This window comes from Spea bombifrons, chromosome 4 (assembly GCF_027358695.1).
Source record: "Spea bombifrons isolate aSpeBom1 chromosome 4, aSpeBom1.2.pri, whole genome shotgun sequence".
In the NCBI taxonomy this organism is placed as follows: domain Eukaryota; kingdom Metazoa; phylum Chordata; class Amphibia; order Anura; family Pelobatidae; genus Spea; species Spea bombifrons.
Genome location: NC_071090.1, coordinates 26,917,791 through 26,933,921, shown reverse-complemented (window position 1 = coordinate 26,933,921; position 16,131 = coordinate 26,917,791). Strand labels below are relative to the sequence as shown.

The window sequence follows — 16,131 nt, the reverse complement described above, 5'->3', positions numbered from 1 at the left end:
TAGCCAGCAAGGTGCTCGCAAGCAACTGGTTCAAAGCTCAGCGTGTTACCAGAACAGCAAAACACAAGACCTGGCAGCATGATAGCGGCTCATCATATTTTATTTAATCCAAGACCTATACAACGAGGAAAGCTGCACTTCGCTTAATCCAAAGTAACAGTAAACTGTAGCACAAACAACTATTTAGAGTCCCCCAAAATAAATACAAGTAATAGAGAATTCAGATTAACGAGCTAATTGTAAGAAGTCAATTTAGATTGGGGCAATAAAAAGGCATAAATACTTTTACAAAACTGAAAAGCAGAAACGTATTAAATGTAATGATTTTAAAATAGATACATAGAATTTGACAGCATATTAGAACCATTTGGCCCCTCTGGTTTGCCGGTTTTTATCAGTCCTTGGTCTTGTATTAGTTTCAGAATAGTTTTATGCCTGTCCCATGTATGTGTAAATTCCATCACGTTGTTGCGTCTAAGTAATCCGTTCAGAGATTGTTCCATTTATCCAGGGCTCTCTAAAATAAAACTTTTGACCCTCTAGTTTCATATTATGAATTCTTATTCTAACATTACTCCTCATTTGGAATAAACGACCCTCCCGTACTTTGTTAGAAACATTTAAATACTTAAAATTAATTTATCATATCTCCACTTTCTCTTGTTTCCTCCAAGCTATAGATATTAAGTTCACTTATAGAGTTCCTGACCATTTTTATCCTGTAAACCATTAGTGGCTGTCCTCTGAAGTCTCTCCAGTAAAATCAAAATCAAATCAAAATCCTTCTGGAGATGGGGTCTCCAGAACTCTACACAATTCTCTAAGTGAGGTCTGACCAGAGACCCGAAGAACCAGCTGCTAATACATCTTGCTTTTCCAACACTTTAGATCGCCTGCTTACATTTTGTGTCTGGAAGGACGACATCCAATGTCTTATTAAGGAAGATGGGGATCAGTCTCCTGATATGAATCTAAATTGAATGTGACCAAATTAATAAATTAAAACATTTTTGTGCCAGACCATGGATGCTCTGGTTGTTTCATAAAACTTCATAACTTTATCTGTCTTGTCAACGGCACCCATATATCTGTTCTAATCATATATGTGTAGATTGATTTTTTGCCACCATACCCCTACATCAGTGTGACACATGTGTCATCTGTAGTCATAGGCATGCAGATATCTTTATCAGGGAACTTTGGCTTGGAGGTACCTGCAGTTTTGTCTCGCTTCCAGCAGCTGCCATGATGGAAGCCTTTACTGTTTTACCCTTACTGATTTGCCCTAAATTAAGCTGTCTAACCAGCTTTACCTTCACAAAGCATACATCATTTTGTACCATACTGCAACGGAGTGGACCTTGTTGAATAGAACACCAGCCGAATATGTTTTCTGTACTCTTTTATTGTATGGCGTTCCCAACTCCTCTTAGCATACACACTGTCCACAAATGAAGCTCCTGTTCAAGTGAGTGTTTGTTTTAAGCCCCCTTTAACTGCTACAGCAGCAGATACCAATCGATTAGATTGCCATAGTGGGCTTAGACTCCTGCAAGCAGTTAACCCTTTATTTGGGGAAACCCTTATACCAGGGGTGTCCAACCTGCGGCCCTCCAGCTCCTACAGGACTACATCTCCCATAATGCTCTTTCAGCTAAGGGGCTGGCTGAGGAGTATGGAGGTGTAGTCCTGCAGCAGCTGGAGGGCCGCAGGTTGGACACCCCTGGCTTATACACAGCATCACACATACCTAAAATGCTCACTGAAACTCTTTAAAAAGTCAGATTTGTCTATGGTGAGGTTCCAAATAGGTGGTATTTTTTTGACAGGGCATTAATCGGGCGTCTAGCTTTATGCAACTGACTTTGCTTAACACATAGAGAGCTAATTAGTTATAGATTTCCTTTCTGATTTCCATCATTTTTTGTAATAAATATATATATAAATAATATACTTTTGTGCATGTCCCAATAAGGATAACATATTGTGATTTACCGTTTATTATTACAGATGTTGGTACTTTTGGAATTGTTTTTATTAATTATGCATGACTGATTATCCTTTGTTTCATAGACCTACTATAGCTGATTTTTTATATATGTGAATTTTACTTTATATTAAGGTCATATTGCTGCTAATACTGTTAATATTTTTTTCTACTGTATTTAGTTTTTCATTTTCTTTGTCTTCCTCTGTTTTTTTTTTTTTTAATGAAGGAAAGAAAATAGGTCTTTGTGATAATTTTTTTATGAATTGGTGTAGCCGCACTTCCATCCCATAAGGGGGATTTGCACTCGCATATATTTAACATGTGCCCGGTTATAAAGAGTATATCAGATGGACGGAACTACAACTTTGTTTATATTTTGGGCAACTATTATGCAAACAAAACAAAGTAACTTGTGTAAGAATGTTAATAAGAAACTGCAGTTTTATTTCTTTAATCTATTTTTATTTTTTTAACTTTCAGATCCCTAAGCCAAGGAAGCACAAACTCCAATATGCTCGATGTACAGGCAGGCGGTCATAAGAAACGAGCTAGGAGGAGCTCCCTCTTGAATGCTAAAAAGCTGTACGAGGACGCCCAAATGGCTAGAAAGGTGAAACAGTACATTTCCAGCCAGACTGTGGAAACCGATGAAGACAAAATCCAAGTCATGTCATTGCAATGCGAACCTTCCTATAGCACTTGTGAGTACCGGCTATCCGTTTCTTTGCTATAGGACATGTTTTTATGCCTATCGATTCCAAATATGCATAATCGATCAAGAAGAAGCTACAGTTTGAGTTTATTACTTACATCATATCAACATAAACAAAACCATACAAACATTTCCTTCAGAGTTGATCGTTTATTGCAAGTAAAGTTATTTCACTAAAGGGCATACACTGTTGTGTTGGCATTGCATTGTAGTGCCTGAAGAATGCAATTCTTCATTTATTAAATGCTAGTTACCCAGCAGTATATAGAGATGTTTGTGCCAAAGGTAGCCATTTTCACTCTGCAGCCATGGGGTGAGGGGATGGTTGAGGTTGGTTATGTGTTTTTTTTTTTTTTTGTTTTTTTTTTTTATTGAAAATTTATAAAAGACTGAGGGATTGTATTTGAATAAAAATATTTGTACTCACCTGTTGACTTTAATGGCTGTGAATATAAACTATAGACATCCTATGTCTCCATATTTACACTCTCTTTCAATAAATATTTTGTTACAGTGACCAAGAATTTAAGCGAGCGAAGACCAGTTAAATCTGACATGTCTCCCGCACCTCTGAGGCCGTCAGGCCAAACTATTAGGGCTCATATCCATCAACAAAACAGAATTAGCCAGGTCTTACAAGTCCCCGCAGTAAACTTGTATCCCAACCGAAAGAAAGTACCAACCAAGGAGAATGTTCCAAATGGTAAGCGTTGATATAACCATGCCTTATTAAAACTCCCAATTACATTGAATGTCTGCTTTTGTATTTCAAATGATTGAAAATGGAAACAATGTGTTATTGCACCCTAATCTTAGTCTCCTTATTGCTTAAAATGGTCTTTCACACAGAAGGGCATTTAGTTGTATTGTTATTTATTTAGAATTTTCTTACCCAAGATTCAATTCCTATTTTGTTTTCTCCCTACTTCCTAATCTAGCTTCTACATGCTGTCAAAAACACATCGGTACGACAGATGATATTACTGGTAAAACAGAAGCAGAAGATACAATATCAATGGTATCATCACTACATTCAAGCCCCTCTGCTTCCCCATATGGATCCCCACATAAAGGTATATCTGTGTACAATTTTTGTATCTTCAATCTTCTTAAAAAATGGCCATGCACCATTTAAAAAAAAATATTCTGTAAGCATTACAATGTATTTTTTACCCATTATTTCTGGATTTTAACAATGTAGAGTACTTGGGGAAACTCCTTGTGTCCATACAAACTCACATTTAGCATGGTGGGCAGGTCAAGTTGTAAATTACTATTATTATGATTATTATTACTAGGGTTAAATCAGACATAAATAGGTTAACTGAAATGCAGTTACGACTATGCTATTGTATATATAAAACATTGCAAAGTGCATATTTAAAACTCTTTTGTGATCAGATCCTGGACTTTCCTTATTGAAATGCGCTCACTAAGAATTCTTAACTAGGTTGAAATATATTAATGTAGTCATGCATGTTTAGGTAGTAGGACTCGTATTTTGGCCCATTCCCAGTTCTAGGAATGTTTATATGTGGCGTATGAAAACAAAATAATAGTACAACATAACTATTACCCTTTAATTCAGCCGAATAATAGTTTTTTCTTTTACAGCTGTTAATGCGGCAAAGTCGGAAAATTCCATTGCAATGAACCTTTCCAGCTCCTGTTTGTCGCTGACGAGTGAACCCAGCCAGAAGGCCAGCAGTCAGCGAAGCTATGGAATAGGTGGGGCTGCTTGTGAAAAAACGAATATCCAACGTGACGGGCAGAACTCTACCCATTCAGAGAGAGCTGAAAGCAGTCGTTCCAAACAGCTGTAATTCTGCGTTTTTTAAGGGCAGATAAAGCATGATCACCCTTGCATACTTATTACACACTTTATGGCGCATAAACCTTTTCAGCTACTTTTGTTACCTGTAATATATTTGCTGTGATCAAGATCTTAATCAACTAGTTAAATTACATTGTTAATGAGGAGTTTTTAAAATGAGCCATTTGCTCTTAATTAAAAAACATTCAACAGAATGTCCCACTAGTTGCTTTGACGATCATATCAATACATTATAAAATAACTGGTCTAGTTATTGACTTGATAAGTACAAGCCTATTTGTTTATGGACAAAAATAAAAGTAAATGGAATGTGTTATGTGTATAAATAACTTTGCAATAGTTTTTGCGTACTGTATCTGTAATGGGCGATTTAGGACATAGTACAAGTAAAGTACGTGCTGTGTTTAGGCTTGTTTTACTGAAATTAGTTAAAATATAAGCTTTTTCTTAATAAAAACAGAGAGAGTGTAATTTCCTATTTTACCAACAGACATTAAACACTTCTTTATATTTTTTTATTTTATTAAGGCTATACCCTCATACCATCTGCCAAATCCGATAACTTCTCCGACTCAAGCCACAGTGAGATCTCATCGAGATCAAGCATAGTCAGTAACTGTTCTGTGGACTCGGTATCGACTTCCCTGCAAGATGAGAGATGTTTGCCACATTCTAACACGGATTCCGAAAAAAGGGATGTTCATCAACCCACAGCAGAACGCAACCAGTCTTGTATTGGGTAAGAAAATAAAACTTGCTTTGCGGTGCGCTGTTGCATTTTTACGTTGTGATAAGAGGCAAATCTGTAAAATACTCAAAGCACCCGGTCTTAGAATTAGATTTAGATCCAAGGGGGAGTATTTAGTAGGCATTACTCTTGTTAGGCAATCAGTCCATTGTGTGTCATTGATATGTACTCTGGTATATTTATTGGAGCCTAGCTTATGGTTTCCTTCGAGGCCCGGGATGCTTATGTAAGCTAATATTGAAAGGAACCGATCATGTAGTATTTGGAGATTTATTGAGGAGATTTAGGGTGGGGAAATGCTATGAAGAATTTATATATGATGGGAGAGGGATTACATCTAAGCAATAAACTTAATACCTATTTTTGTTTTGCTGTTAGTAACTGGCTTCATGCAAGACATCCAGCAATCAGAAGTGTGGCACCGTGTAACAGCAGTGATGAAGTATCACATGATCACATCACCAGAGATACAGCAGACAGTGGTCGTGGAAGTTGGACATCTTGTTCCAGCAGCTCCCACGATAATTTCCAAGCATTTCAAGGTCAAAAAGGCTTGGACATTTTTAGCACTTATCGCTACACACATATGGATGCACCCATCGCTGAGGTAGAGTCGAGTTATAACGAAGATAAATATGATGAAGACTACAATACAGACAAAAGACAATTAAAAGATAGTCTTGAACTAGGTTATTCTCGTGAGAGCTGGACATCATCAAGCTCTGTGTCAGATACAAATGAGACAAACTATGGCACTATAAAACGTAGAGAACTGAGTTCTGCAGAAAAAAATGAAGCTTTGACTGACACACCCTATAAAACAGTTACTTCGACTACCGAAAAAGGACTAATAGGTAAGAGAAATTTGATCAGCTTGGCTAAAATGCTATTTTGATATATTGGACTTTTTTTATGAATATTATTATCACCAGACATTAAAATGACACCGCAGATCCAGAGTGCTCACTTTTGACATTTAGTATATTTTGTATGACTCAAAACAGACATTTATTCTTATCCAGTTTATTGTTTTAAAAGGAATAAGGAAGATTCCTGTGCTGTTTAAAGGACAACTGTAGTAAATTCCTTAAACACGAACAACATAAATGCAGTAAATTTTTTATGAAAGGATATAGGAAATACCTTTTTCAGCTCCCACACTTCCCATATGGCATGCTGAGCACTTACATATTGCATAAGATATCGGTCGAATCAGCACGTCTGTATGTAAGGGTTTAACCCCTTCAGCCCAAGGGGTTTAAGCTTATATGTCTTAGAATTTCTTCTACACAGTAGATGGCACTGATGAACAATGACCCAGTTTATGTTCAGCAACGTTCCCTGATTACAGACAAGCTCCACATACATATAAATGTTTTAATACTCCTGGCTTAAGGGGTTTGGGAGTAGTGTATGAAGGAGTGGGGTTATACTTTTCACATGTAGTGTTAGGGCGATATGATGTAATATTTTTAATTTTTAGAGATTATGTATGCCAGTGATGTCACAATGACATCACTGAGCTCACTGTATTTTTATACTTCACTTTTATTGCCTTTTCATAAAAAAAAATGCGTTACCCCCCCTTTGTCAGAAGAGGGATACATATTGTTTCTTGATCTCCCCCCCCCCAATCTCCCCTGCACTGATCACACTGTGATCAGCAAGCAAGTCTCAGTTGACTTGCATTGCTTATCGCAGTGCATACGATCATCCAGCAGAGGGACAAGCTGATATCCTAGCAGGGTCTAGATATCCTGTCCCCCTGTTTAAAGAAAGTTTTTTTGTTTTTTTGTTGTTTAGTCCCCCCCCCCACACTTCAGTTGTCCTTCAAAAGCAAAGTAATTTTCTGAAGAGCCATCTTCTTTTTATTGAAAATTCTGGATAGCAAATAAGAAAACAGTGAAGATACTTTTTAAATATTGATTTATGTTCCCTAAGATGTTATGCTAGCATCAGAAATATGGTGCATATTTAATAATATTACTATTGTTTTATGTAGTGCCATCAGATTCTCCTTTACAATTAACGTAACAATTAGTATATAATATATATATTATATAATACACATATTATACTGTTTAATGGTATATATAATAATATAGTATATAATGAAACAACTAAGGGCCCTGCTCAAATGAGCTTACAATCTAGAGGGAGTTAGTGTGTATTATACAAGAGGTAAAAGTGGCATTGTTAGGAATGAACCAGCCTCATTAGTATAAGTATTGCAGGAGAGGGACTAGGAAAGTAAGTTTAGTGAATAGGATGGTGAGGAGTCAAAGGGATAGGAAGGTCAAGTGGGAGACAGTGCTGATATTTTATAATCTAAGAGTTTCAATTTTATTATCGAATTACATGGCAAAAATCAGAGGCAGTAAGGTTAGTGGGAGGGGTAGTTGTGATAGCGCGAAGAAGCGAATTGAAGGTATATTCATCAGACACAAAGTTACTTTATAAACAGATTAAGCAGAAATTTACGGTGACTTTCTTCCAAAAACACACCTGTGATCACAGATATTCCTTAATTAATTTATGTATAATTGTTTCATTGCTAGTGATGGGCCTTCCCATCAATCTGCTTAGAATGCCTCAGGTATCCACTGCACATTTAGGAGCTTCATTTTCCAGTACTGTAAAGTCTCGGGTATAAGAAGCACATGTGTATAATACTCAGGTATAACGTTACACCCAATTTTGTAAGTACGGCTGGTGAATGGTCTGTTGTCCCTTGCTGCCTGCCTCTGAGCTCCTCGCTCCTCTCATTCTGCCTGCATCTTAGGTGAGCATGGCGGCTGGCAAAGCCCTCTCCGTCGGCATTCACTTGGTCCCAGCACACTTACTGAGTCTTATTGCCAGGATATGATGTACCGTATTTGCTCGATTATAAGACGAGGTTTTTTCCAGAGCAAATGCTCTGAAAAATACCCCTCATCTTATAATCGAGGTCGTCTTTTAATCAGACCTCATTCTGCTGGGGCCGTGCTGCTTACCGGGCGGGTCTGCGTCTCTGCTATTAGCAGCAGGCGAACAGGAAGGTAGCCCAGTCCTCACATAACTCTATCTCCCCCTCCTTCCTCTGGGGTGGGGCCAGAGAAGTTGCTCGCACAGCCGGGCCCCTGCAGAAGTCTGCAAGTGGGTGATCTGCAGTTCAAGTAAGGGGGTGGGGGGTTTGAGCGTGTGTGTATGTGTGATTAATGGAATGAATGAGTATCTCCAGAAATGCATTTTAACTCAGTCCCATGATATGCCTTTTAACCCCCTATATGCCAGAGGGGCATATAGGGGTATAAGGCATATCATGGGGCAGAGGGGCATATAGGGGGTTAAAAGGCATATCATGGGGCACAGTGGCATATAGGAGGGTATAAGACATTTCTGGAGGCAGAGTTTCATATAGAGGGTTAAAAGGCACATCATGGGGCAGAGTGGCAAATAGGGGGGTATAAGGCATTTCTGGGGGCAGATGTGCATAACTGGGGGGGGCAGGTTGGCAAATAAAAGGAAATAAAAAATATATTTTTCTCAATCATAGCTTTTATTAAATATGAAAATTAGTTTACCTGAATTAATATTTACTAGTAAAACTTTTTTCCTATAGGGTAGTCTTATATTCAGGCTTTTTGTTTTTTTCCTAAATTAATATTTTGATTTTGGGGGGTCGTCTTATAATCGAGCAAATACGGTAATTTCCCAGCGCTCAGCTTTTGAGGACTGAGGCATTGTAGTAGTGCAATGTGCAAAGTAGCTCCACCTTTTTAGGACTTTTGAAGAGGGTAAATTATGCTTATTGTACCTGAGATTTTACAGTATATTTTTTTTCAACAAGATAAATTTATGGTTACTGATCACGCTTTAGAAATGTTTTTAGTTGGAGATTACAATCTTTATGATTTTATTTATTATATTGTTTTTCCATGATCTCAATAAATGCCTAGTATAGGCTTTGTCATTTTGATAAAAGTAAAAAGTCATTACAGATAATTAAAAAATTACATATTTGTGATAGCAACACAAATCTTTGCTTAACAGAATATTAAACAACACACAGAATCTTTTAAAATGCTTGGTTGAGGTTTCATTTGCAGACGCTTAGTATTGCCCGGAACTTACACTGGAGTGCCTAAAATAAGCAAACTACATGTGTATATAAATAATAAATAAATATTAACGTGCATAGATAAATCCTGGATAAATATATTTTGGCATGAAAAATGCGGTTTGCTTTTCTCTTTCTTTGATTCCCGGTTAAAAACTTTGCAACCCTTTCATTTTACATTGTTCCATTGGTTTTTTTTCCTCAAATCGTATATACAATCCTGCATGTCATTCTTTCTTTTTTTGTTTATCCTATGGATTTACAGCAAAGATTTGTAACCCCATGTTCTGGTGCTATCATCACAACCTGCCTTTCTGCATTTGTTTTTTTATTGTCACCTGTTTTTGTCCTGCCATTGTTAACGTTTCACTGTTTTGTTTTTGTTGATTTTGCATTTGCTCTTTTGTTAACATCTCCCATTACCTGTCTCTCATTGTGCCAGTGTACTGTGTAACCTCGTCTAAGATGGACAATAGGTATAGGGAGCCACCACCCACCCCTCCTGGCTACCTGGGAATATCATTAGCTGACCTACAGGAAGGACCAGTCCATCAACCACATTCAAAACCTCCAGATTATAATGTGGCAATACAGAGATCAAAGATGATACATAGAGACCTCTGTAGACTTTCAACATCTTCCCTTGCTAGCGAACCTTGCTGTGTCTCTGAGAAGATGTTGTCCCTGTGGCATAACCGACAAAAGCCCTGTACTACGGTAGAAGGTTTGGCTGACACAGGAAGTGAAGAGGATGGTATGTTTACCAAGTATTTCCCACTGTACAATATATTTAGTAAAAGCCACTCCATCTTAATCCTAATTGTATTCTTCTGAGTACCCTTCCAGTTCTATCCTTCCTAAAAATATATTGTCTTTAGTACACAGAGTTTTCCATCCAAATCTGTGTCTATGAAATTTGAGGCTTAATTATTTAAATATTTATGTTGGTCATGCCATATTGCATATTTTATAATTTGTTTCTCAATATACTATAGTGTAACTTATTGCTTGTTCCAGTTAATTACAATAACTATTACTCTGTAAGCTTCATATTCTGATAATATCCTAATATACATATGTCCTGGTAAATATCATAGCTCTGTCCATGTTCTGTTACTCTGGGGGAGAAACCTAAAAATTGCAGGTGAGGTAAATTATTTTGCATTAAGCTATTTTGTTGTTATGGTCTAATGACCTAATTAGATCTGTTCTAGCATCCAGACAATATCATTCCAAGTCAATTCCACACATGAAAACAATGGCAGTTATATTTTATGTTTATTTCCTTTTAAATGTAGATGGAAGCTCTTGATTACAAGCTAAAATGGCTGAAACATGCGTCTTAACTTATCTGCGTATCAGACAGTAACAAGGCAGCAGGGATCCAACAGTGAGAGTCCAAGTCATAGTTAAGGAAGGTTGAGGCAAGGAATTAGGCTAATTGGCAAAACATCACAACACTGGTCAAAACATAAGTATATGTTAGCATGAATGTGTGTGTGTGTGTGTGTGTGTGTGTGTGAGAGCATGATTATATGTGTGTGAGCATGAATGTGTAAGTGTCTGTGTGAGAACATATGTGTGTGTGTGAGCATGAATGTGTAAGTGTCTGTGTGAGAACATATGTGTGTGTGTGTGAGCATGAATGTGTAGGTGGAGTGGTGTGTGTAGATGTGTGTGCGTGCGTGCGTGCGTATATGTAAGTGAGAACGAATGCGTAAGTATGTGTGAGAGGTGGTGTGTAAATATGTGTCCCAGTGTGTATATGAGATAACAAGGGGGAGGTGAAAGGGGGCAATTGCTTTATCTGCCCCCTGGCCACAAGTAGCCAGCCCTCCCTCTTTGATGCTTTACCCTTTTACACTTATCTAATTTAGTAACTAACACACAATCATAAGTAAATACCCCCATGTGTCGTGTAAATAAACAATATGTACTCATTAGAAAAGCCACTCAGTACAGCATAAATAACTCTAACAGAGTACCGTATTTGCTCGATTATAAGACGACCCTGATAATAAGACGACCCCCCAAATCTTGATATTAATTTAGGAAAAAAAGAAAAAGCCTGAATATAAGACGACCCTATAGGAAAAAAGTTTTACCAGTAAATGTTAATTCATTTAAACTATTTTTTTTAATAAAAGCTATGATTGAGAAAAATATTTTGGTTTTATTTCCTTCTATTTTCCAACCTGCCCCCCAGTTATGCACATCTGCCCCAGAAGTGCCTTATACCCCCTATATGCCACTGTGCCCCATGATATGCCTTTTAACCCTCTAAATGCCACTGTGCCCCATGATATGCCTTTTAACCCTGTATGCCACTGTGCCCCATGATATGCCTTTTAACCCTATATGCCACTCTGGCACTTAGAGGGTTAAAAGGCATATTATGGGGAAGAGTGGCATATAGGGAGGTTTAAGGCATTTCAGGAGGCAGAGTGGCTATAGAGGGTTAAAAAGGCATTTCTGGAGGCAGAGCACTCCCCCCCCCGCCCCACTTACCGGTACTTCTGAGTCTCCTGTCATGTAGCTGGGGCAGCATGTAGACTCACGCTGCAGCCGGAAGGAGGCGTGGCTAGCAGCGGGGGTTGTCTGCGTGCACCGCGCAGACATTCCCCGGCTGTCAGAGATCAGAGTTCCCCGCTCCGGTGCATATGATGACAACCCCCGCTGCTAGCCATGCCTCCTTCCGGCTGCAGAGTGAGTCTACACGCTGTCCCAGCTACATGACAGCTGCACACCAGGGACTCTGAAGTACCGGTAAGTGGGGCGGGGGGTTGAGACAGGAGGATCCAGATCCCCTGCAGCTGCGGGGATCTGGATCATAGTCGTCTCATAGTCAGACTGAGGTCTGATTATAAGACGACCCCGATTATAAGACGAGGGGTATTTTTCAGAGCATTTTTTTTTCTGGGAAAAAAAACCTCGTCTTATCGAGCAAATACGGTATTTTCAACATATGAATTAATTAAATAACTTTTTGATTAAAAAAGTGTGTGCACAGCATACCATTAGGAGTTCAGATAAAACAGTTTATGGATATGTTTTGGTCGTTGTGTTCGCTCAGCCTTAAGCTTGCACAAGTCATCACTTGAAACACATCATAGACTATTACATATGTGCTTGTCTGTCGGCACATTTTACTACAGAAAAAGCGAGTGCAGGGCATCTTATAGTGGCAATCCAGCCATCATATGCACTTTGATGCATATGATAGCAGTGCCCCCTTTACATTTTCATATGGTCCCCCAGAATAGCACTCCCCCATTTGCTTTTGCCACCCCCCCCCGCTACTCAGCTTGCAGGAAATGTCATGCTGCCTGCATACGAGCAGTTAATATTTTCAAAAACATTACTTGATAACAATGGAGACATAAGAATCCTGTCTGTGGTAGAGCTAAGCAAGCTGGTCCCTAGTCAGGAGCTAGCTTGTGCTAAGGCCAGACCCTGGTCACGCCAACTTGCCCTCCACATGTGTCCATGTATTTGCATCCGGAGATCTGTAGATACTATATTAAACATTATTCATTTAACGCTTTGTTTTCTTTTCTTTCTCCAGAAGAACAAGTGTCGGCTGTGTAATTACTGGAATCATTATTATTTATTGTGACTGTGGAAAGGACATTGAACATGGAAGAGTATCCCGTGTAGCGCAAGACCTCTTAAATGCGGTGACATTTCTACAATTACATACAGCGGTGGCCAGCTCCGAGGATCAAGATCACTGTGCATAACAAGCAGTACTCTGCAGGGACAACAACCTTGAAGTTTATCTCTGCTTAGTCTGACTTAAATTGTTTAGCACTGGACCAACAGCAAACTGCTTACAATCGATTAAACATTACATACTTTTATTTAATCAAATATTATCAGATCGCCCTTGCACTAATTAATCTTTTAGCTAGGACTTGAATTAAATGCAGGCAAAATGTATTGCTTATGTGTTTCTGTATGTGTGTGTGTGTATATATATATATATGTGTGTGTGTATGTATGTGTGTATATATATATATATATATATATATATATATATATACTGTAATTTATTAGATGCGTTTAGGCATCTTCTTTCTTTATGCTTAATTTGACAAGTTTCATTTTTGTCATTTGCAAAGCTTTGCCAGAAATGGTTTACATAAACGTAGAGATATTTTTCGTAGAATATATATAATCAGTGCCTGAAATCTAGGCTACATACAGAAACTACTACTGGGACATGTGGGTCTAGTAAAAATGATGTCTAAATATTACAATGAAAAACTGCCACCCTCCGGTATAAGCTATTAATAACCTCAGTAGAAATTGATATTCCATTACATCTTAACCAATTGGACAGCATTAGAATTATTTCCTAAATGTGTGCCTGTAGATATACACACACACGCAAATATGATATGAAATGGCAGTGCCAAAATTATGTATGTATGTTTGTTTTGTTTTGCCAATATATGTTAGCGTATATGTCAACAGATGTATACATTAACCATAAGATGTTTTGTGCTAAGTCTTATGGCTGGCATCTACATATATGAATCTAAAAGACGTCACTTGATATTTTTTTTTTCTTAATATAAACAAACTTGATGCCAAAATTGCACTTTTGTTTAGTAGTTTACACAACAATGGTATGTGTCCAGAATGTATGCCTTTGTAATAAGTCTTACAGTTTGTATCCGTCCCCCGCAAACGCCAGTTTAAAAAATTATCTACCAGTTCTGGTGAAGATAGAGTCATTTAAAACAAGCATTAAAGTGATAATATTTGCATATAAACATTTGCTGCAACAAGATCTTCAGAATTTACAATTGTGCATTAACAGACTAGATCAATTTAAAGGAGAATTAAATCGCGCAAAAATCACTTTATTTGGTAAAGCTTGCTAAGATGTGGTATCTAACGGTTTTATATATACACGTATTGGCAAATACTTTCTCTTAATATAATACTGTACATCAAACACAGTGGCAGTAGTGAAGTCAGAGAATCCTGCGTATTTTGGGACATACCTTTCTTTAAACAAGATGATGTTTTAATCTGCAGAATTAAAAAAGGAAATTTTTTGTCTAATTTTTAATTGCATTCCTGTTAACTTTTTTTATATGTCTCAGAACAGAGGCAGAATAACAACCAAAATGCTCCCTTAGATAGTTTAGTCGATCATTTCAAATGGGCGTTAAATAAAACGATTTGTTTAAATAAAAATAAAACAAAAAGGATGTATTTGCAAAATAATTCAAACACGAGTGTTAATTTGGCCACTGCAATTAAAACATCTGTTTGCATGTGGCAATAAAATAAATTTAGTGTTAAATGAGGAGGAGTTTGTCCACCTTATTCTAGCAGCACTAAAAAAAGTAACATGGAATATGTGTGTGTGTGTATGTATATGTAGATATATATGTATACACACACCGTTTGTATAATACAATAGATTTTTGTGCCTATTTCATTAAAACAATACATAAGATTCCTCCTTTTCAAGTCACATCAGCTTTTGTCATTTTACATCTTCCTCTATGTTGGTCCGATAAGATATATTTTTTTATTTTGAACATAGACCCAATTTTCTCCTGGACTAATAAGGCAATATCCACTTTTTTTTCTTACAAACATGCAGTATTAATATATTATCTTTAGGTCTAATCCCAAAGCTATATATAAATACAATATATTTCCCATCTGTTAAGAGGACCCATCGTATCCTGTGCTAGGTTGTGCCTTGGAACTTGTCAATGTTCATATGTTAAATCGGTTCCTATCCGCGGCTATGTTTTTTACTCATTAAGCGCAAGGTTACCAATTAAAAGCAGTGATCTGATCAACATCGTCTGCATGCTGCTAGCTTCTGATGTCCGTAAGGGGAATCATTACTGCATTATGCTAAAGGTACATTTTTTTTAAATTGTGCTACTTTGTTAATCTATTTCTGAAATATAAGGTGTCCCTATCTGCATGGCAATGTTTTTGAACTTAAATAGAGCAGTATATTTTTCATAGACTTTACACAATTCTGCGTGACTATTACTAAACATCTGCTGCTTCTTTAACCTACACACACGCGCACGCACACACACACACACACGCGCACACACACACACACACACACACACACACACACACACACACACACACACACACACACACACACACACACACACGATTCCAGTTAAAGGGGCTGTTCCTCCTATGCTGCAGTGATTCCTCCTCAGAAACCTCATTTCTAGTAACAATTTGCCTTAGTGAATTGTCGGTATGTGAATCAAACGTGGAAACCCCCCCAAAAAACTTTTTTATTGGTTTTATATTTTTTTTATTGTTTTTATCCGATTTAACCTTCAGAGGAAGATACAAAATGCCAATTGCACATACAACATTCTATATGAGAATACTTATACACTTGCTAGTGCTTTCCCTATGTATGTATAATGTGTCATACATTTTTGGATGACAGGTCCCGCTTTAAAATTGTTGGTATATAAATGAACTTACATTAACACTTCTTAAGACAGTAGTAGAGAAGAAGAGGGACCTGCTAGTGTGAGCTTACAATCAAAACGGCTGTGGAAATAATTGTATTTATTCTTCATATACTTCATGTTAAAATGGGCTAATTCCCCAAAAAAGAACCTCTAAAAGCTATTCTAAGTAGTAAGTCACTTTTGGATTCCTCATACATCTGTGTGTTATTTTACACATTGCTTTAGAGTATAGCATGGCATTGGAAACATGTTGAAAATTACTA

The 16,131-nt window shown here is 37.4% G+C and overlaps 1 protein-coding gene across 7 annotated transcripts in view; it reads left to right on the top strand.

Moving 5' to 3' along the window:
- RAPGEF6 (Rap guanine nucleotide exchange factor 6) overlaps positions 1 to 13,144 on the top strand; it is a 66,462-nt gene extending 53,318 nt beyond the window's left edge. For 5 of the 7 annotated variants that reach the window (XM_053463313.1, XM_053463311.1, XM_053463312.1 and 2 more), the window contains 8 exons: positions 2,471 to 2,691; positions 3,217 to 3,405; positions 3,641 to 3,775; positions 4,317 to 4,430; positions 5,065 to 5,275; positions 5,663 to 6,138; positions 9,826 to 10,137; positions 12,949 to 13,144. In XM_053463313.1, coding sequence (XP_053319288.1) covers positions 2,471 to 2,691; positions 3,217 to 3,405; positions 3,641 to 3,775; positions 4,317 to 4,430; positions 5,065 to 5,275; positions 5,663 to 6,138; positions 9,826 to 10,137; positions 12,949 to 12,971 — 1,681 coding nt within the window. In that variant the 3' untranslated portion in view covers positions 12,972 to 13,144. The remainder of the gene's footprint in view (positions 1 to 2,470; positions 2,692 to 3,216; positions 3,406 to 3,640; positions 3,776 to 4,316; positions 4,431 to 5,064; positions 5,276 to 5,662; positions 6,139 to 9,825; positions 10,138 to 12,948) is intronic. The other 2 variants (XM_053463318.1, XM_053463315.1) reach the window with 1 other exon arrangement.
- The last annotated feature ends 2,987 nt before the right edge of the window (positions 13,145 to 16,131 follow it).